The sequence below is a fragment of the Gobio gobio genome (genome assembly GCF_949357685.1).
Source record: "Gobio gobio genome assembly, chromosome: 16".
Taxonomy (NCBI): Eukaryota; Metazoa; Chordata; class Actinopteri; order Cypriniformes; family Gobionidae; genus Gobio; species Gobio gobio.
The window spans coordinates 44,776,901-44,798,931 of NC_137109.1; the positions used below are offsets into that span (position 1 = coordinate 44,776,901).

The 22,031-nt window shown below is 38.8% G+C and overlaps 1 protein-coding gene across 1 annotated transcript in view; it reads left to right on the top strand.

The window, feature by feature from the left end:
• Positions 1-4,887: 4,887 nt before the first annotated feature.
• The window catches only part of adam19b (ADAM metallopeptidase domain 19b), a 43,998-nt gene continuing 26,854 nt past the window's right edge, over positions 4,888-22,031 (top strand). The window contains exons 1-4 of the mRNA XM_079838228.1: positions 4,888-5,145; positions 5,336-5,448; positions 6,039-6,109; positions 21,899-21,977. Coding sequence (XP_079694354.1) covers positions 5,010-5,145; positions 5,336-5,448; positions 6,039-6,109; positions 21,899-21,977 — 399 coding nt within the window. The 5' untranslated portion in view covers positions 4,888-5,009. The remainder of the gene's footprint in view (positions 5,146-5,335; positions 5,449-6,038; positions 6,110-21,898; positions 21,978-22,031) is intronic.

Genomic DNA, 22,031 nt, shown 5'->3' on the forward strand with positions numbered 1-22,031 from the left:
AAGGTCAGTATTATTGCTCACTCAGCGTGCAAGATTTTGTGCTTAAATGATTTATGCTGTATTGCTGTTTAACAGCATGTTGTGAATGTAACAACTGTACATGGCATTGCAGACTTGAGTGAGGACTTATAGTTCAGGTAGGATCATTATTTATTCATAGATAGATAGATAGATAGATAGATAGATAGATAGTAGTGTTAATTTTGTCACCTATTTTTAATTTAGTCTTAGTCTTAGTCTTGTGCCAAATGTCCTTGTTAGTTTTAGTCATATTTAGTCATTCACATATCTTTTTTTGTTAGTCAAGTTTTAGTCGACTAAAAGTCTCGTCATTTTAGTCTAGTTTTAGTCAAAAGACAACTCAAGGTATCTTAGTCAAGTTTTAGTCGACCAAAAGTCTAGTCATTTTAGTCTAGCTTTAGTCAAAGGAAAACTCAATATATTTTGTGGCAAAATAAGTTACATAAAGTACATATAACCTGCATAATGTGCAACAACACCATAGCTAACTGGTTGATTTACAGCGTTTTTCAGCATTAGCTTATGACACGATGGGCACAAATATCGAGTTCGATCTTGATTCAGTATGAATTCATATGTATATAGCCTACTGTACATAGTATAAGGGAAAATATGTTTTTTACACTTTTTTGGGGTTATATTATATTTGCTTGCATTCTTTACTATTCACTATTATTAACATTTCAAAATTTCACAAATAAGTAAGGAGTTATGATCTGTGTATGTATTAAAGAGCCATACAGGCACCCAGTGGGTAATGGCATTACAAGTGAATTTTTTTATTTTTCCAGCCACAAAATGACTCTAATTTGCCTCTTTGCAGTGGAATTCTCTATTTTAACCTTAATTAATACACTAATTGTAATATAAATAATAAAAATATTAGAAGAAAAATATTTTAAGTGATCATTAATGGACCATAAGTATTGCACAAATAGTATTTAGTACCAAAAGATCTCCTCAAAATATTCAATAAATATTATTGAATTAAAATATAGGCTATTTATTTTTGAAATAGTTAAGGTGTATGATCACATTTGACCATCAATGAGTACAAGTATGACTTAATTAGTAAGGAATACCTGAGGGCTAAATACAAGAAAAACATTAATATTAATGTTAACAATGTTGATCTCTACCACTCTCCATAATAAAATGATACTGTAAATGTGGCTGACGCACACTATGCTGTACTGTTTACCAAAAATTGCTGCAAACACCTGTAAAGGGAAGCTGTTGTGTAACTTACGCGGCTTAAGCCATTCAAATATACTGACACAGCGCTAGAGGTATTGAGCGCTCCGGGAACCACGTGACCACACGCGCGCGGCCGCGAGATGACAGGCGGAGTCTGAGAGAGACCTGTACTCCAGCAACAGCGGGAACTCTTTCTGAATATTTTGAACAGCTGAATATTCATCTCATGATGTAAAAGTAGAGACAATTGTAGACGAAAATGAAGAGAGATTTTATCTTAGTTTTTATTTTATGCAAAACATTTTAGTCTCGTCCTTTTTCGTCAACAATAATGCATGTTAATTTAGTCTTAGTCAGTGTTTTTGGACATTGGTGCAGTCTCGTCATCGTCTCGTCTTCGTCATGGAAAAAAAGGTCGTTAACGAACATATTTAGTCTCGTCTCGTCTGACGAAATTAACACTAATAGATAGATAGATAGATAGATAGATAGATAGATAGATAGATAGATAGATAGATAGATAGATAGATAGATAGATAGATAGATAGATAGATAGATAGATAGATAGATAGATAGATAGATAGATAGATAGATAGATAGATAGATAGATAGATATATGGATGGAGGATAGATAGATGGATGGAGGGAGGATAGATGGATGGATGGAGGGTAGATGGATGGATGGAAGATAGTTAGAGGATAGATTGATGGATGGAGGATAGATAGATGGATGATAGATAGATAGAGGATGGATGGATGGAGGATAGATAGATATATGGATGGATGGAGGATAGATAGATGGATGGAGGATAGATGGCTGGATGAAGGATATATAGATGGATGGATGGAGGATGGATGGATAGATAGATGGATGGAGGATAGATAAATGGAGGGATGGAGGATAGATAGATGAATGGATGGAGGATGGATAGATAGATAGATAGATAGATAGATAGATAGATAGATAGATAGATAGATAGATAGATAGATAGATAGATAGATAGATAGATAGATAGATAGATAGATGGAGGATGGATAGATGGATGGATGAGGATGGATTGATAGATGGATGGAGGATAGATGGATGGAAGATAGATAGATAGATATATAGATGGATGGAGGGTAGATAGATGGATGGATGAGGATGGATTGATAGATGGATGATGGATTGATTGATAGATGGATGGAGGATAGATGGATGGAAGATAGATAGATAGATATATAGATGGATGGAGGGTAGATAGATAGATGGATGGATGGATGGATGGGTGGATGGAGGATATATAGATGGATGGATGGAGGATAGATAGATAGATAGATAGATAGATAGATAGATAGATAGATAGATAGATAGATAGATAGATAGATAGATAGATAGATAGATAGATAGATAGATAGATAGATAGATAGATAGATAGATAGATAGATAGATAGATAGTCAGGTCGTGTTCTGCGGTCCTGTGCTGATCAGCTCGCAGGGCTCTTTACATCCATATTCAACGAGTCCCTTGCTACATCTGTTGTCCCCACCTCCTTCAAACGATCCTCCATCATCCCTGTACCTAAGATCAGTAAACCCTCTTGCTTAAATGACTATCGTCCAGTGGCTCTCACATCTTTAGTCATGAAGGTCTTTGAGAGACTCATTAAAAACAACATTTGCTCCTCCATTCCTGACACTTTGGACCCTCTTCAGTTTGCCTATCGTCCCAATAGATCGACTGAAGATGCCATTTCTCACGTCCTTCACTCCTGCCTCACTCACATCGACAGCAAAAGTGGGAACTATGTCAGGTTGCTATTTATTGACTATAGCTCAGCCTTTAACACCATAGTTCCCATTAAGCTAACACACAAACTCCTGGATCTAGGCCTGAATTCTTCTCTCTGCCTCTGGATTGAAGATTTCCTCACTGGCAGACCCCAGGCGGTGAGAGTAGGCCAGTTCACCTCCACCTCCATCACCCTGAGTGTTGGAGCTCCACAGGGCTGTGTGCTGAGTCCCCTGCTCTACTCTCTCTACACCCATGACTGTTTGTCCACACACAGCTCCACCTTGATCATCAAGTTTGCTGATGATACTGTTGTCCTGGGTCTCATCTCCAACAACAATGAGACGGCATACTTGGACGAAGTGGAGCAACTGACATCATGGTGCCAGGACAACTGTCTCTCTCTGAATGTTAACAAGACCAAAGAACTGATTGTGGACTTCAGGAAGAGACAGCATCGGTCATACTCCCCTCTCATGATCAGCGGGACACCGGTAGAGAGAGTGAGCAGCTTCAAATACCTGGGAGTGAACATCTCCGAGGATCTGACCTGGACTACACACATCCAGACACAGGTGAAAAAAGCCAGGCAAAGACTGTACCACCTGCGCCAGCTGAGGAAATTCAGGGTTTCACCAGCCATCCTGAAAACTTTCTATCGAGGGGCGATAGAAAGTGTCCTGACTCAGTGCATCACAGCGTGGTACGGGAACAGCACCAGTCACGACTGCAAAGCCCTGCAAAGAGTGGTGCGCTTATCCGAGCGCATCTCAGGCTCAGCTCTCCCGTCTCTGCAGGACATCTACACCAAACGCTGCAGAGGTAGAGCTACCAAAATCATCAGAGACATTAATCACCCTGCAAACTCTCACTTCACCCTGCTGCCATCTGGTAAGCGCTTCCGTAGCCTGATGGCAAAGACTGAAAGACTCAGGAGGAGTTTCTTCCCCCAGGCCATCAGACTCCTGAACTCAGTCACGTGACTTCACTTCACCCCGCACACGCATAAACATCCAGTTTATACATTAACATTCACATACTGCCATTGCACTGCACTTTACTTTCCTATTGTTACTGCGTAACAACCTGTAATAAACCTAGCACATTATACTTCTTTATATATACATATATATATATTTTATGTTAACCACTTATTTTTAAGTCTACAGTTTATCTCACTTATCATATCCACATATTTTTTATATTTTTATTTATCTTATTTCCTATTTTTATCTTTTACTTGATTTATTTATAATTCTACTTATGTTAATACTTTTTATTCTAAATTTATTCTATTTCTATTTTAATTTCTTGTAACTGTTATTTGCACTGTCCATGGAGCGGACCTGTTTACATTTCACTGCCAGTTGTATATTGTGTATATAACTGTGTATGTGACAAATAAAACTCTTGAATCTTGAATCTAGATAGATAGATAGATAGATAGATAGATAGATAGATAGATAGATAGATAGATAGATAGATAGATAGATAGATAGATAGATAGATAGATAGATAGATAGATAGATCATGGATGGATGGATGGATGGATGGAGGATAGATAGATGGATGAAGGATAGCTAGATTGATGGATGGAGGATAGATGGATGGATGGAGGATAGATAGATAGATAGATAGATAGATAGATAGATAGATAGATAGATAGATAGATAGATAGATAGATAGATAGATAGATAGATAGATAGATAGATAGATAGATAGATAGATAGATAGATAGATAGATAGATAGATAGATAGATAGATAGATAGATAGATAGATAGATAGATAGATAGATAGATAGATAGATAGATAGGTTTTATGAATGGTGGAGAACGGAGAAGGGGAGGTGCTTGTTGATAGAGGGCTGAAAAGATGCGCTCCTCTCACTGCCACTGTCGGTCTCTACAGTCTCACACACCGATGCTGTTCATCATGAATGCTCCTCATAATCGATAGTAATTCCTCGTGCACGGCTCATTTATTTCGTGCATTTTTTTTTTACATTTACAGCCTAATTTATGATGCCTCAGGGCGTGCATTTGAATCGCTGCATGGTCGCGGGCGCCGTGCAGTTCCGTTTGTTTTTATTCTTATGTTGTTGTTGTTTACATTTCTCTTTAAGATGCACTGCACATGGCGACGACACGCGTACGGGTGAGTATTATTGTATTGTAGTCATTATAATATAACATTCCTAAAAGAGATTGTGACTAAAATGTTGTTGCTATAAGTCTAAGCAGTGGAATAACATCACGGCGCCCGCGAAAGATGCTGCGCGCTTGAACTCATTCTCTGGAAATTGTGTCAGATTGATTATTTATTGATTGATTTATTGCACTATTAGATGAACGTCGTCATGGAGACTCATATCGGATCCATGACAACCCGGAGCACTTTATCACTTACCCAGAGTGGATCAGCCCAGCCAGACACAAAAGATCTCATGTGGCCACTAAGGTAATGTCGATTCCAAATGTAGTTTTGAGAATGAAGATACTTTGCTGGAGTGCACCATCGGTGTATGTTATGTTGTGCTTCTATTGTCAAACTACACATTTGCAGACTTAATTTGTCTTCAAATGGCTTGTTTTATACAGTGGGGAACATAAACGTCCAAGACCACTTTGATTTTCTAAGCCAATATAGAAGATATAATACCTCGGCATAAGAATTGTAGTGAAAAGTTGAACTGAGTTTTTGTTTTTAAGTGTTTGCTGTATTGCCAAGCGTTAGAGCCGCATTCATTCCACAGCCTTTTTCTTCCAGTATATGGAAGCAAGAACGTCTGACATTTTGCTTATGTGATTTCTTCATCATTTTAGTTTAAATTTGTTTTCAATTTTTCTAACTTCCAGCTTATTTCTGTTTAAATAATCAGAAAAAGAATCATATTTTCAGACTTGGACCCCACTGTATATATAATAGGCTGCTTATTATAAACTACTTGCCTCATTCATATTCTTTTTTAAATCTACTCTGTATCATCAATTTTGCATACTGGAATTCATTGGATAATTCTCGATAACCTGATTGATTTGCCTTCCCAGCATCCGTCTGAGGCAGAGGTCAAGATATCTGCGGGAGGAGAAGATCTGATTCTACAACTCCAGAGAAATGAGTGAGTTTTTGCATGCAGTCTTATAAATAACCCTCTCCATTCAGTTTCATCCCCTGCTGTCCAGCTTTACTCCACTGTACCACATATCGCTTACCAACTGGAGGTGATATATTTGCAATGAAATGCTGTTCATAGCGCTGCACCAAAAATACACATCTATGTGGTTTCCCTTTTCGTTTTGGCTCAAGCAGATGTGCATGTGTTGATGGAGAGCGTTTGCGCCGCACGAGCAGTAACCCATAAGGGAATGACATTTGATACTCCTGCTCCAGGACACAGGAAGCTGAGCGTGTCACGTGGTTTAGTGTCTCCCCCTGGAGTGCATTGCCATAGGGGATAAGTTCATTAGTGTGCATGATATCAGGTTGACAACCGAATAAATCGGGTTGATTATTTCTGAGCTGTATCTTTGGCTTTAAAAGGCAGAGGTGGACAAAGTACACAACTCCATTACTTGAGTAAAAGTAAAAGTACTACTGGTCAAATATTACTCCATTACAAGTGAAAGTTGTAAAGATAGATTTTTACTTAAAGGTTTAGTTCACCCAAAAATGAAAATTCTGTCATTAATTACTTACCCTCATGTCGTTGGACACCCGTAAGACCTCCGTTCGTCTTCGGAACAGAAATGAAGATATTTTAGTTGAAATCTGATGGCTCTGAAAGGCCTCCATTGGCACAATGGCACGGTTCACTCTCAAGACCCTTAAAAGGTACTAAAGACGTCGTTACAAAGTCCATCTCACTACAGTGGTTCTACAATAACTTTATGGAGCGACTTTTGTGCGCAAAAAAACCCTAAATAACGACTTACATAGTGATGACGATTTCAAAACAAAGCATCATGAAGCTTCGAAGCGTTATGAATCACTGAGCCGAATGATGATTCGGATCGCGTGTCAAACCGCCAAACTGCCGCTTCAAACCGCTGAATCGACTCAGTGATTCATAACGCTTCGAATAAACAGGAAGTTGAACCGGAAGTTGATAGCCTAGTACAGTCGAACCCGGAACTGTGTCGTGCATAGAGCCTATAGCCTCTGTTCTTATGCTGGATTTCAACCAAGCCTGTAGTGCTCCAGTCAGAAATTGAAGCTTCCGTGCCTCGATCGCCCCCCGGTGGCCGGTCCTAGTATAGCTCCTAAAACCCACCCCTCCATGTATTTGAATGGGCGCGAGCTGGGCTCGAGACACACTAAACAATTTAATTACACTTCAAATAATTGTTTCCTAAAGATGGTTTCTGTCATTTTAGGCAGTTTTTATTACAATAATTTCATTTCAAGTGTTCGTTTTTTAAATAAGTTTAGTTTTAGTGAGTTATTTGATGCTATAAAAACGGGGGGTGTGACGTCATGATTGACAGCTGAGATTGACGGCTTCTCTGAGTGAAGATGTCACTGAGGCACTAACGGACTTTTTTCTGGATTTTTGGGAGGAGATTGGAGCTTTAGCTTTAATTTCTACATTTCCATAACTGTTTATTTCACACCAACATAATTAATTGTTCTGCATCTGCGAGAGTGTGGGCGGGCTTTTGATAATCGCGCCTCTACTTCCTGTTCTCTACTGCGCAACTCCGGTCCCGAGATCGCTACTGCGCAGACTCGGTCCCAAGATGTCAGCGCCGTGAGCGGGCCTATGAAAGCTTCAACTTTGGTCAGCGGAAGTCAATGAAGTCGCGTCGTCCATATTTTTTTACGGTCTATGATTTCAACATGTTCCAAAATAAAACAAAAGGTACAATGACAAAAAAAAAAACAACAACATTGAATTATCTTTTAATGTGAGTGTACAAATATAACGACAATCACATACTTATAACTGTAAATAAATATACTCATTTAGAAAAGTTTTCCACTTCCACTATGAAGGACCACCATTGCCAATAAATTTGCCATTTCCATTATTTTTGCGCGTGTATTCATGGCATTTCTAAACAACTTCTGCTCACATATTTGAAGGCTGCTATTGGATCACTGAGTGTAAACTTTGTATTACGCTCTTCCTTAAGAACAAATGTTGCAACTGAATAAAGTACATAGTTACTTACAAACTAGTTTAGTAATTATTCCTTTAAGATTATAGTGTGGACTTGACAGTCCAATTCACCCTTCGCCGCAAGTTTGATTGACAGGCGATCTGACCAATCACATCGCCGGTTTGTCCGACAAAGCTGTCAGGAGAGTTAGTAGATTAACGCCGGTGGACTTGAACTTGAAAGACAGTGTTTACTGACGTCTTTCTGCTGTTGAAACAATATTTATTTTAGTGTTCATTGATGTTAATTTTATGCTTATCAATGAACTAGAAGAAAGAGATAATCGGTTCACGAGCAGCTTTAACGGAGGCACTACAGCGATCACGACACATTAAAGAGCCACAAAACGCTATTTCTGGTTTACATTTCTTAAAAAAAGACAACATTTTAAAGTTGAGACTTTGTTTAAATCAAAAGTAACTTGCTGTCTTCTGTCTGTCGGTGTGTTGTCAGTGTCCGCTTTGCTCCGCAATGTATTTTCTCTACGTGAGAACGTGTGGTGTGAGAACGCCAAGGCTTGTCGGACATTAAAGCTACACTGTGTGATATTTTCCCCCATCTAGTGGTGAAAAGGTATATGACCATCCAGGGAATTTAAGTTTCTGTTCCTCTCAATTCCGATTTCGTTTCAACTCCTACGGTGGCCGATTTAGTCCAAGATTAACATGGCTTCCAGTTCGACCTCGTCCACATTCGACACGGTGCCTGTGGGATATTCTGTGCGCAGTGGGATGGTTGGAAATCAACTGGCCTAATTATTCGGCTAGAAAAAAACTGCAGCTAATCCAGAGTGAACTTTGATGATAGTAATTTTTATTCAGTCATCCAATTGCAAGGCATAAACAAGTTTGCATGGATATGTACATAAATGTGGTTTCTGTGAGAGAACAAATAAGGATGGTAAATATACATACACAGTTAAGAACTGTATAACTATACTTATAAGTTACATTTGTATAATGTAACCGTAAACCAGAGCTTATTGTACCATATATAGGCGCTAAATGCAGCTGCATTAACAGGAGCGGAGCTGCTGCTGCTAACAAGCGGTGTCCGGTTACAAAAGTGTGTGCGCAGCTTTAACGTTAGCACTGCAGTGCGCTCTGTATAACAATTGTTAATATGCCGATCAGACCTGATACATATTTCCATCAACATACATTACAAGCAAATATTTTCTATAAACGAATAAACATTGTTGATAACAAAATAGGTGAGCATTATGCTATTGTATGTTGACACAAAAATACTTCTGAGGTGACATCAACTGAATTACGCGATGACACACTCTGAAACACATCTACAATGACAATAACTATTATTACTTACGGAGTTATTAACGCACAGAAATACCACACAAGGAAAAACAGACTTTTGAGGAATAAACAAGCCAGGAAAACTCTGTATAACTCTGTTACTGGACGCTGCTGAGATGAAAACTCTCTGCGCATGCACCAGACAAGTCTGAACAAGTTGACGCGCACATGCGCGAGGCAAAGAATTTTGTACAGTGCCATCAGTAACCGGTAAAAACGCGAAAGGCGAAGCTTGAATTTACGGGTATGTCCCTCTTTGGCTAATGTACTTTCAAGATGGAGGGGCAACATGGCGACCACTGTTAGATCCCATTACCTTATGTATTTTCAATGGCATATTATAAACTTACGGGAATACTTTATTACTTGAAAGAAGTAAATATACATTAATGAGCACATATATTTTTGAAAGAACTAAGTGTTTTTAACTAAGAATAGACTAAAAAAGTTACACAGTGTAGCTTTAACAACAGTAACTAAAGGGGGCGGGTTTTTGCAAACGGTCAATTTAAGAACTTATGAATGGCTGATGCAACCCTTGGTCTAAGTGGTATCACATTATTGAAGGTCCCATCTGCAAATCAGAGCAGATGGAAAAGCCATAAGCTACCAACTGAAGATCCATCCAGAGCACGACTCCATGGCGTCTGACTGAGATAACTGTAGGGAACGGCACCCTGCTGCTCATTTGTCACAGATGCAACCTATGTTGCAGTCTTTGGTGTAATGAAAACAATCAGCAGCACTTCACAAGAATTGTGTCAGCTTGTTTTTGGGAAGTGTGCGATTTATAATTTGCGAGAATTAACTCATTTTCATAAGCAATATTGAGCAACATCCTAATTCAGAGAGACACTTTGTTATTGGAATCCTCTCTGATGTAATGTCAAACTAACAGAAGTCATGACGACTGACCAATAGCAGTGTTTTAAAGAGTAGCATCAATAGATAATGTCCATACAAAGTTATATTTTATCAGTTCTATTGCGTGGGAGGTACTTCGGAAATAGAATTAACTGGAAATTCAGCATTTTCAATGCAAGCATACGTAAAGGTCCTTTATTGGCATTGATGGTTCCTTGAAAAAACTAGATCCATGGAAACTTTATACTGCTCAAAAGATTCTTTATAGTGGAAAAATATTTTTTTAGATTAAAAAATGATTCTTTGGAGAACCAAAAATGTTTCTTCTATGGCATCGCTGCAAGAATCGCCTTTTGGAACCTTTATTTTTAAGAGTATATTCAGTATTCGAGTAGCACTGAAATGAGATTTCTCTTCTTGTGGTGTCTCGGCGGCACTATTTTTGTATTGAGCATGATTTTCGTTTCATGCGGACTGTTTATCGATTAAGGCTGTTGTGAAATGAATGCAGGGTCAGCTATACCTCCCTCATCCTTGCATTCATGTCTGAGCAATGCATATTAATACAAACTGGGTTTAATCGTCTCCTGTGGATCATTTCAATATTGGTGCGACAAGATAAAAGCAAGGGAAATGGTTTTAAAGATATCCATCTCAGTTCAAAACCTCGGGTTAATTCTAATTGAGGTCAAGTTTAGTCATTAATTATTTCTCTGTCTTTGGTGTGTTTATTATGAGTTATTTCTACCGAATGCCTGCGTACTACACAGTCTTTCTCCCTCTCTTTACCCTTTTAACCTCAGTCTACACCCCATGGGCCACTCAGTGGGAAAAACAGTCCATGCTAATTAGGTTTCTTGACAGGTGATTTTGACTGCAGGAAAATGTTGCCAGAAATTTCCGCTTCTCTTACATCAAACATGCCCCTGCACACTCATTTATAATCTTTTACATGTTTAATTGATTTAACAGTTAAAGCCAGTTTGACTGTTTTTTTATTTTTACATGCACCTTATAGTACTCATCATATATTCCACAAATAACATGTTAAATACAGAAACAACGCAAAGACATTTTTATTTTTTAACTTGCATATCTAGAGACCAGAATGTCATAGAATGTGACCAATGGTTAGTATTATTTATTTACTATTATAGAGACAGAGCACATTTAGACAATCCAACGCTCGTTTTTTGGGTCAACAGCTTATAACAACTTCTGGGTTTTTGGTTCTGTGTTTTTTAGCTTGTTTGCTGTACACTGTGTCATATATCAGCTTTTAGACATTGTTCTGTTTTTTTGTTGTTGTACGTCAGTAATGACAAGGAGGCCGTTTCACGCTATACAAAGTCAATGGAGAGTGTTGGCTTGTTTCCCCCCCGGTGGGCGTGGTTTTCAGATTATGACGCGTGTCGCTCTGTCTCTATATTAATATTTTGAATTAGCATATACTGTATCTTTATATATTCCTTCTTCATTTTAGTTTACATTTTAGTTATTTTGTTATGTGATTTTGTCATTTTTATTAGTTTTGTGTGTGTGTGTGTGTGTGTGTGTGTGTGTGTGTGTGTGTGTGTGTGTGTGTGTGTGTGTGTGTGTGTGTGTGTGTGTGTGTGTGTGTGTGTGTGTGTGTGTGTGTGTGTGTGTGTGTGTGTGTGTGTGTGTGTGTGTGTGTGTGTGTGTGTGTGTGTGTGTGTGTGTGTGTGTGTGTGTGTGTTTTAATACATTTCTATTTAGCTTATTTATTTTTATCTCCGTTTTAGTACTAAACTAAAATGTATTTAGTTCAGTTAACTGCCAATGCAACATTTCTCATTTTAATTACATTTTTTTTACGTTTTCATCTAATGTTTATATATATTTTTTAATAGTTGTAGTTTTATTTAACAATAACAACACTGCTAACAACCAGCCAGAACTAGACCCCTAGAAATTTTCACTTGTTTGTAAAGCACATTTAGCTACAATTTTGTATGAAACATGCTCCATAATGTAGGTTATAACTTATTATAATTACTATAATTAAATTACTAATGCTGATATATAATGGTTTTAGCTTATTAAGGATTTTGTTGCTGCAGTGTGGTTGATTTCAGGGGAATGGCTGGCTGTCAGTGATGTACATGATAAAGATTTTCTGAATCTCTGTGCTTTCCGCCTGCTTGTTTAGTTGTACTTCCCCTTCTCCCCATTTAAAAGTGAACGCTCATGCATAGAATTTCAAAAAGCAGCTGTGAATCTCTAGGCTGTGGCCATCATCCAGGATATATCCATCACCGTCTGAAGGAGAAAGCTTGTGTGTGTGTGTGTGTGTGTGTGCTGGCGTAGACTCCTGGCTTTTATCCTAATGAATGTTTGCCCTCATGGACCCAGAGGAGGGGATTGGATTTAGATCCAGGCAGGACACTGCTGATTCAGGTCTTCTGAGGGTGTTGAGACTGGGTTTGTGTGACTCGAGTGTCAGTGGACTGTTTTGGGAGATAATATTTAGGACGTTTTCTGAAGTAGCAGGGAACCCCACAACCCAACTGATTCTCTTGAGTCCTCATTCTCTTGCACTCGTATTCATTAGCATAATTCATGACAGACTCAAGCCTATGTCTGCTGACCTGTCGGTGAAGTTTCTTTCACTCTATCCCTCCTGTATTTCTGTCCATTTTCTCTCTCCAGAGGGCTGACAGATCTCAGAGGAAACATTAGTCTATGGTCTGACGCCATGTCCTCCCTAATGGTTTCGGTCAGAATGTTGGCTTTTGTCATCAGAATGATGTATAATCAGAGGATTATAGTTCACTAGCAGTGATTTATTTGAAGTCAACATGAAATGTCATTCTCAACCATTTTACTTCTGTAATGTGACATATTTTTGAATGAAATAAAAATGATTTAGAGCAGGACTTGATTTTACTCATCTGGAGTTGATTTGATCATAACAAAGTGGGTGTAAGGTACAAAATTGGAGTCAGGTGCTTGGCAGTTGGAGTTATTTTGATGAAATATTAGAAAGACAAACAATTGTGCACCAGTGAATCATTAACAAAAAGTCCAGGAATGCGCTTTAACCCTGTAAAGCCTGAAATATGAAATAATAGTCAGAAAAGTTTAAACCTTTAGACAATTTTTTTGTTGTTGTTGAGTATTATATTTAATACATCAGGCTTATAGTATATACACCGCTATATATACATAATAACACTATGACCACTGATAGGTGAAGTGAATAACACTGATTATCTCTTCATCACTGCACCTGTTAGTGGGTGGGATATATGGCAGCGGCCATTTGCACTAAGTGTAAATAGCAACTAGATTCTAAAAATAACATTTTCTTAGCAATATACGATATTTACACTAAGTGCAAATAGCTGTAGATGATATTTACTAAGTGAAATAGGATACTAAGTGAAAATAGTGATATATTCTATTTACACCATGAAATAGTAGCAGTTCTTTGCAATATGTGTACATATTAATTAGATGCTATTTATACTTTATTTTGACAAACATACTATTTGAACATCAGTATTAAATGGATGCCGCCTTAATGGGACAATAAAAGCGTCCCTACACCTACCCCTAACCCTACCCAATAAATACTTTTATTATTATTAAGCATTTCATTAGGCAATTTATCTCCACTTTTAGATACATTTTTATTGAAAGTAAAGGCCTTTCCGATGTGATATGTGATGGGAAAAGGGAGAAGAGCGAGCTCGGCAAAAGGTAGATTCGAACCCGGGTCGATCGCATCAAAACCTCCCAAGCCTTGCGCTTTATTGACTACACCACTGAAGATGTTTAAATGTGTGTCGTTTTTTATATTTGTTTGGCCCAACCAGGAATTGTTAGGCGGAGCTAGTGTAAATAGCACTTGCCAACAAGGCACGCTATTTGCACTTGGTGTAAATAGACACTCTGGGAATATATTAGGCTGCAAGTGAAAATATTGTCCTCAAAGTTGATGTGTTAGAAGCAGGAAAAATGGGCAAGCGTAAGGATTTCAGTGAGTTTGACAAGGGCCAAATTGTGATGGCTAGACGACTGGGTCAGAGCATCTCCAAAACTTTATCTCTTGTGGGGTGTTCCCGGTCTGCAGTGGTCAGTATCTGTCAAAAGTGCTCCAAGGAAGGAACTGTGGTGAACCGGCGACAGGGTCATGGACGTGGGGAGTGAAGGCTGGCCCGTGTGGTCCGATCAAACAGACGAGCTACTGTAGCTCAAATTGCTCATGATGTTAATGCTGGTTCTGATAAAAAGGTGTCACACCATGTCTTCGATGCGACATGACAAAAGTCAATATAACCCATTATAATTAGTGATGTTGTCTATACTGGATGCGGCGCAGCATGACACAACACGACAAAACCCTGACAGAAAACTGATTCTGCCTTGTTCTATTTATGACAAATTATTTGTAATGGTTGCTTCGTCGCATCCAGTGTAGACTGCTTCTTGCTGTTGCGGCGCGTCAACGGTCGCGTCCGGTGTAGACACGGTGTCAGAATACACAGGGGTAGAACTGTTTGTTGTGTATGGGGCTGCATAGCCGCAGACTAGTCAGGGTACACATGCCCTTTCCACCACTGAAAGTGCCAACAGTCGGCATCACGGAACTGGACCACGGAGCAATGGAAGAAGGTGGCCTGGTCTGATGAATCACGTTTTCTTTTACATCCCGTGGATGGCCGGGTGTGTGTGCGTCGCTTACCTGGGGAACACATGGCACCTGGATGCACTATGGGAAGAAGGCAAGCCGGCGGAGGCAGTGTGATGCTTTGGGCAATGTTCTGCTGGGAAACCTCGGCTCCTGCCATCCATGTGGATGTTACTTTGACACGTACCACCTACCTAAGCAGTGTTGCAGACCATATACACCATTTCATGGAACCGGTATTCCCTGGTTGCTGTGGCCTCTTTCAGCAGGATAATGCTCCCCAGGATAATGCCACAAAGCATAAATGGTTCAGGAAACTACCCATTAAACGACAAAAGGCATGCATTACATTGTGTACAACAGATTTTTCAGAAAGTTTTGATCAAGTTAGCCCCCTAGTGGGCTTTATAGGGGTTAAGAAAGTAAATAGGATCAATATTGATTTAATGTCGGCTTTAATGTGTGCTTTATGCATTCTGTTGCTTTTGTTTATTTTCTTATACATCCATTGGCTTGTTTGACTTTCATATGAACCCTCTGGGGGGCTGACTGGCTGTCAGTTAGAGGGCAGACCGCTCAGAAAGGCTTTTAGGCTCTGATACGCTCTACAACAGAGCAATAAATGCCCCTCCATTGCGGCAATAGCCAAGGCAATGCCCCCAATTACATCATCCTCCCCTCCAGGCTGTCTCCTCTTCTCTCTTTGCCTTTTCCAATCATTCTCTGTCTGTTCGTGATGTCCCTATTTCATCTTTCCCTCTCCCTCACCCTCACCCTCCTTCTAGAGTGATGTCATTTGCTATGAGGGGAAAATGTGGCCCACTGACCCTTGAGACGCAGCTCGCCTGCACTGAAATGAGCTCTTTGTTTCTGCTGCTGCCAGACGGCCGTGTCTCAAACACACAGCTCTTCATCACTGCATCTGTCAGGCCTCGTGCCAAACCTTTTAGTGCTTTGTGGGTAGAAAATAATTCCTATCCATTTTGCATCTTTGTGGGGTGATATATATTACTTTCCCTTATTATACAGAGGGAAGGAGAAAGAAAGATTATTTATCAACATTAAAGTTTATTTGCAGCAAACTTGCAGTTACTATGCAGCAAAGTTTTCTACGAAAAAAGCTAATTTGCACACAAAAGTTTGCCACATTGGCTTTCCAGAACACTGTATTTTTCTAAGTCAAGTCAAGTCAAGTCAAGTCAACTTTATTTATATAGCGCTTTTAACAATGTAGATTGTTTCAAAGCAGCTTTACAGTGTTAAACAGGAAAATAATGCAGCATAATTCCAATCAGCTGTATAGCCATTCTGGAAACATTTCAAGTATCATACAGTGACAGTGTGGGCGTTAGATCAATAATTCGATCAGTAATTTAGTTTAAATGGTTAATTTAGTTTAAATTTTTCAACTAAAAATCGAAATAAATCTAAATAATAATGTCCCCCAACTGAGCACGCCAAGCCAGAGGCAACAGTGGCAAGGAAACCAAAACCCCATTAGGTGACCTAATGGAGAAAAATAAACCTTGGGAGAAACCAGGCTCAGTCGGGGTGCCAGTTCTCCTCTGGCCAATTAACAAACAGCGTATTATTATTATTATTATTATTATTCTGGCAGCTTTACAGCTCAGAGGTCATAATAGATCAGAATATTCGAGGGACCGGGGGCAACATGCTGGAGACGGGTTTATTGAGGATGATGTTGAATAAATAATTATTAAAGTGCAATATTCGAAGGATCGGAGGCAACACGCTGGAGACGGGTTTATTGAGGATGACATATCGATTTAAGTATTATTTAATTGTAATATTCGAACAATCCGAGTCAACACGCCGGAGACGGGTTTATTGAGATGCCGTGTCGATGAGGCAGTTGCAGGGGGAGTCTAATCACGGTCTCTGCAGACACTTCAGGGTCATGTGTTGGTCTTCTCTGGGCGCAGGTCCACCATCTGAACTGGATACGGCCCGGATCCGGCTGACTGCAGTAAACCTCGGGATAAAACAGAGAGACTATCATTAGCGTAGATGCCATTCTTCTGATGATGTAACGAGTACATCAGGTGTTATGGGAAGTGTTCCCGGTTCCGGCTGACCTAGTTAATGCAGCCTAACAATCATTTCATTGAAAAAGTGATTTTATGTGTATGCCACAGTAAAGAGATGTGTTTTTAGTCTAGATTTAAACTGACAGAGTGTGTCTGCTTCCCGAACAATGCTAGGAAGACTGTTCCAGAGTTTAGGTGCTAAATAGGAAAAGGATCGACCGCCTGCAGTTGATTTGGATATTCTCGGTATGATCAACTGGCCAGAGTTTTGAGACCGCAGTAGACGTGATGGAGTATAATATGTTAAGAGCTCGCTCAAGTATTGGGGAGCTAAACCATTTAGTGCTTTGTAAGTAATAAGTAAGATTTTAAAATGTATGCGATGTTTAATAGGCAGCCAGTGCAGTGTTGATAGAACTGGGCTAATATGGTCATACTTTCTGGTTCTAGTAAGAACTCGAGCTGCTGCGTTTTGGACCAGCTGGAGTTTATTTATTAAGCGAGCAGGGCAACCACCCAGTAGAGCATTACAATAATCTAACCTTGAGGTCATGAACGCATGAACTAACTGTTTAGCATTTTGCATTGAGAGCATGTGCCGTAATTTAGATATATTTTTAAGATGGTTTTTTTTTAAGATGGTAGAAAGCAGTTTTACAGATGCTAGTAAGGGTTTTATTATTCTGAGCCTAGGATTCAACCCTGTAAAGCATGACATATGAAATGATAGCCCAAAATCTTTTAGAATTATCATCAATTATCAATATGTATTTCAGGAGGAAAAAAACATCTCCCAAACTTATTTTTTTTTAATTATTATTGATGCAGTTGCTGATATTTATATGGCCAAAAAGTAATTCTGAAAGCTTGTAATGCAAATCAATGAGATTCGTATAACAGTATAGCAGGCTACTTTCATAAAATGCACATAAATATCAGTTGTTGCTCTATATCTCCCAATAATGTATGAGTGATATTTGAATGCTTAGTTTTTTTATAATCAAAGCTTTGTAGTTTTTATTGTGTGGGGCAAAACATATTATGCAATGAATTCTGCAATTGTATACAAAATAGACATTCCTCAAAAGCCTGCTGTATTGATATTCACATTTTAACATTATTTTTTAATAATGATGAATAATCATGTAAGCCTAAGTTGCTTTAGTCCAGTAAGTGTTCATCTTGAAATATTACTGACAATATAAACTTTATTATTATGTTTACTTTATAAAAATCTGTAAATATTTAATAGCAAAAAGACAATATGCTAAATAATCCAATATTAATAGGGACAAATTATATATTTTGTAATAAAGATAATGTGAAATATAATTATTAATGAGCGGTCACGCCCATTGGCAAGTTAGAAGAAACATTATTCAAGGGTATAGTTGGTCTTGTTAGTTTGGACCAAAATCAAAATCTCTGCATGCTCTGTTTTTGCCAGCTTTGTTTTATAGGTGTCTTTCCGTAAGTGTTTGTTATCGTGTAGCTAAAACAACTGCCAAGGCGCCACTTAAAATTTCTGTTAATCGCCCACCTAGTATGTGCAGCATCCTTCTTTCGGTCAGTTAAATAATACCTATTTCTTTCACACTCACTCAATTTTTCCAGAGCCTAAGGGACTATGGCATCATGCACAGCCAGAGTCAGTTTATAGTTAATTTATGAGTCTTCTCGTTGGCCCAGTGGCTGTTTGTGGCTGGGTTTAATATAGCAATACATTTTGGGTCGTTGGGCGGCAGTGTGGCAGATTAAGTGCTCGTTTTAGTTCCCTCTGACTGCTCGGTAGATTGGATCAACAGGCGTGCATTGTTTTAGAGGGTGTCAGATACACTCAAGAACCCCCTGACCTACTGCCCCCATTTCTGTCCTGAGTGCTTTTCCACCCGCTTGGACTGTATCTGGAAGTGAAATGACCTTGCTGTTTTCGATGTGACATGAAAAGTTCTGACATGGCAAATTAGACACCACCATCCTTCTTTCAAAACTGAGTGTGCCTCCAGTAGATGTTGTGTCTCAAATAGTCTTTGTTTGAAAGAGTGGAAATTGGATTTAAAGGGTTAGTTCACCCAAAAATTAAAATTAGCCCATGATTTACTCACCCTCAAGTCATCCTAGGTGTATATGACATTCTTCTTTCAGACGAATAAAATCAGTGTTATATTAAAAAAGTCCAGGCTAATCCAAGCTTTATAATAGCAGTAATAGTTGCTCTGTTTTTGAAGTCCATAAAAATGCATCTGTCCGTCAAATAACATGCTCCACATGGCTCTGGAGGGTTAATAAAGGCCTACTGTTGAATCGAACTAAGTGAATCGATGCGTTTGTGTAAGAAAAATATCCATATTTAAAACTTTATAAAGTAAAGTTCCAGCTGATCGCCTTCCTGAAAAGTTTTGAAAGTTCCTTCTCGGAGTTCAAAATGTTGACGCGACGTCTGACGAGCGTTCCTGGTCGCGTAAGCCTTTGAATGGCAGAGACACTTTCAACACTTTTTCCATAAACTGAATACGGAAGGCGATCAGCCGAGACTTAACTTTATAAAGTTTTAAATATGGATATTTTTCTTACGGAAACGCATCGATTCGTTTCAGAAGGCCTTTATTAACACCCCAGAGCCGTGTGGAGCACGTTATTTGACGGACAGATGTATTTTTTTATGGACTTCAAAACAGAGCAACTATTACTGCAATTCTAATGCTTGAATTAGCTGGGACTTTTATTAATATAACTCTGATTTTATTCGTCTGAAAGAAGAATGTCTAATACACCTCGAATGACTTGAGGGTGAGTAAATCATGGGCTAATTTTCATTTTTGGGTGAACTAACCCTTTAAACTGTTAAAATGTATGTTGATGCTATACTAAATATGATTCTATGACCTTAAAGGACCCTGTGTGCTAGTGTTTATACTTGTAGCATGTATTTATTTTGAAGGCCCTACTCATATCCAAATGCCCGGATGACCAGTATGTCTCTGAGGGGCTCTTTGCACTCGCGTCCATGACACTTTTTCTCCCTGGCCGAGATCCAGGGTCCTGCAGGGCCAGTGCAGACTTGTGCAGCCTGGTGGGTGTTCCTGCGTGGGGGTGATGGAGGTCACAGCCCAGTAGGTCTGGACTGTGTCCAGAGCAAGTGTTGTTGGGCCCACTAATTTAAACAAAGAGAGACAGACGCTTTAGAATTATAAATGTGTGTGTGTGGGGGTGTGTGTCCTGGTAAACCCTACATTATGGGGACAAAATGTCCCCCCAAAGATGGCAATATCCAAAAATCTTTGTCCTGGACTTTTTTTGGTCCCCATGATGTGTAGGTTTAGTGGTCGGTTTAGGGTTAGGGGATAGAATATACAGTTTGTACAGGATAAAACTCCTTGAAAACCGTTTGTGTGTGTGTGTGTGTGTGTGTGTGTGTGTGTGTGTGTGTGTGTGTGTGTGTGTGTGTGTGTGTGTGTGTGTGTGTGTGTGTGTGTGTGTGTGTGTGTGTGTGTGTGTGTGTGTGTGTGTGTGTGTGTGTGTGTGTGTGTGTGTGTGTGTGTGTGTGTGTGTGTGTGTGTGTGTGTGTGTGTGTGTGTGTGTGTGTGTGTGTGTGTGTGTGTGTGTGTGTGTGTGTGTGTGTGTGTGTGTGTGTGTGTGTGTGTGTGTGTGTGTGTGTGTGTGTGTTTAAAAAAGAGAAGAGGCAGAACATGACAGGAGATGGAAGAACCAGCAGAAAATATTTATATTTTGCTTTGTTAAACCCATAAAACAGAATAAAAATTATTATATATCATCATTAACCTCATGCATTTGAACAACATAGTTCTGTAATGTGTGCATTGTTTGTATAAATATGTATGGTTTGTGGACAATATTAATTTTGTTAAGTGGCTTTAATGATATTGTGGTAAATCTTTACATTACTTAACTACAATAGTTACCAATAACTAACAATGAAAATACTTCTAAAGCATTTATTAATCTTAGTTCATGTTAATTTTAACTTTTATAAATACATTATTAAAATCAAAAGTTGGATTTGTTTACATTATTTAATGGACCTGAGCTAACATGAACTAACAATGAACGGCTTTATTTGTATTAATTAATGTTAACAAAGATGGATAAATATTGTAAGAAATGAATCGCTCATTATTAGTTACTTTTTTAGTTAATGCATTAACTAAAGATAACTAATGGGACAATTGTAAAGTGTATCCACTTCATGCTATCCAATATGATATCATATTAATAGGAACACATTTGTTTCTAGTGTCAGTGAAGGGGCAGTCGTTTCTTTTTAATTATGAATTGGGGGAAACATAGCAAGAAAATCATCATCCTCTCATCAGTGATCACTTGACACAGTACGATGCTAAGACAAGATTTGAGTGTGAGGCAGTCATTGTGAAAATCGTTTGATAGACTTGTTGGGAGAAATTAAATATTTAGGACCAGTTTAACACTTAGTGGTCTTGTTTCAACCTTTGAGGAGAAAGAGTATATGCACAATAAACAGACTGTTCTCAGACTGTAAGCACACTTACTGTGGATCTCTGATTCTCAAAGCATTCAGCCACTTTAGATGAATCTTTAATGAGCTCAAGGTCATTAAAGGAAAGACACTTCACACTGTCGGCCATTTTCTGCACAGAAATCCTTTGAAATACTCAATATAGCCAGTAAGGCCTCATGGTTTCTTCTCTCTAAATAATCTGCATCTGATAAGTATCAAATCCTGATTCATGTGTGACCCCAGAGAAGGAATGGAAACAAGTTTGAAGTGTTTATGTTATTCCTTAACATGACCTGTCTGGTCACATACCAGCTGTGCGGATTAAATGTATTGCTGAATTATTTTGTCTGTTTTGTTTCTTCTCTAAGGGTGTTGTTCTCTTCTGAATATCAGGAAATATGGTACGATCCAAATGGAAACCGTCAGTTTTCCAGGCCTTCCAACAGGGTGAGTGCAAGGGCCATTCCAGAATCATTCACTTCTAAAAAGCCTGTGAATAGT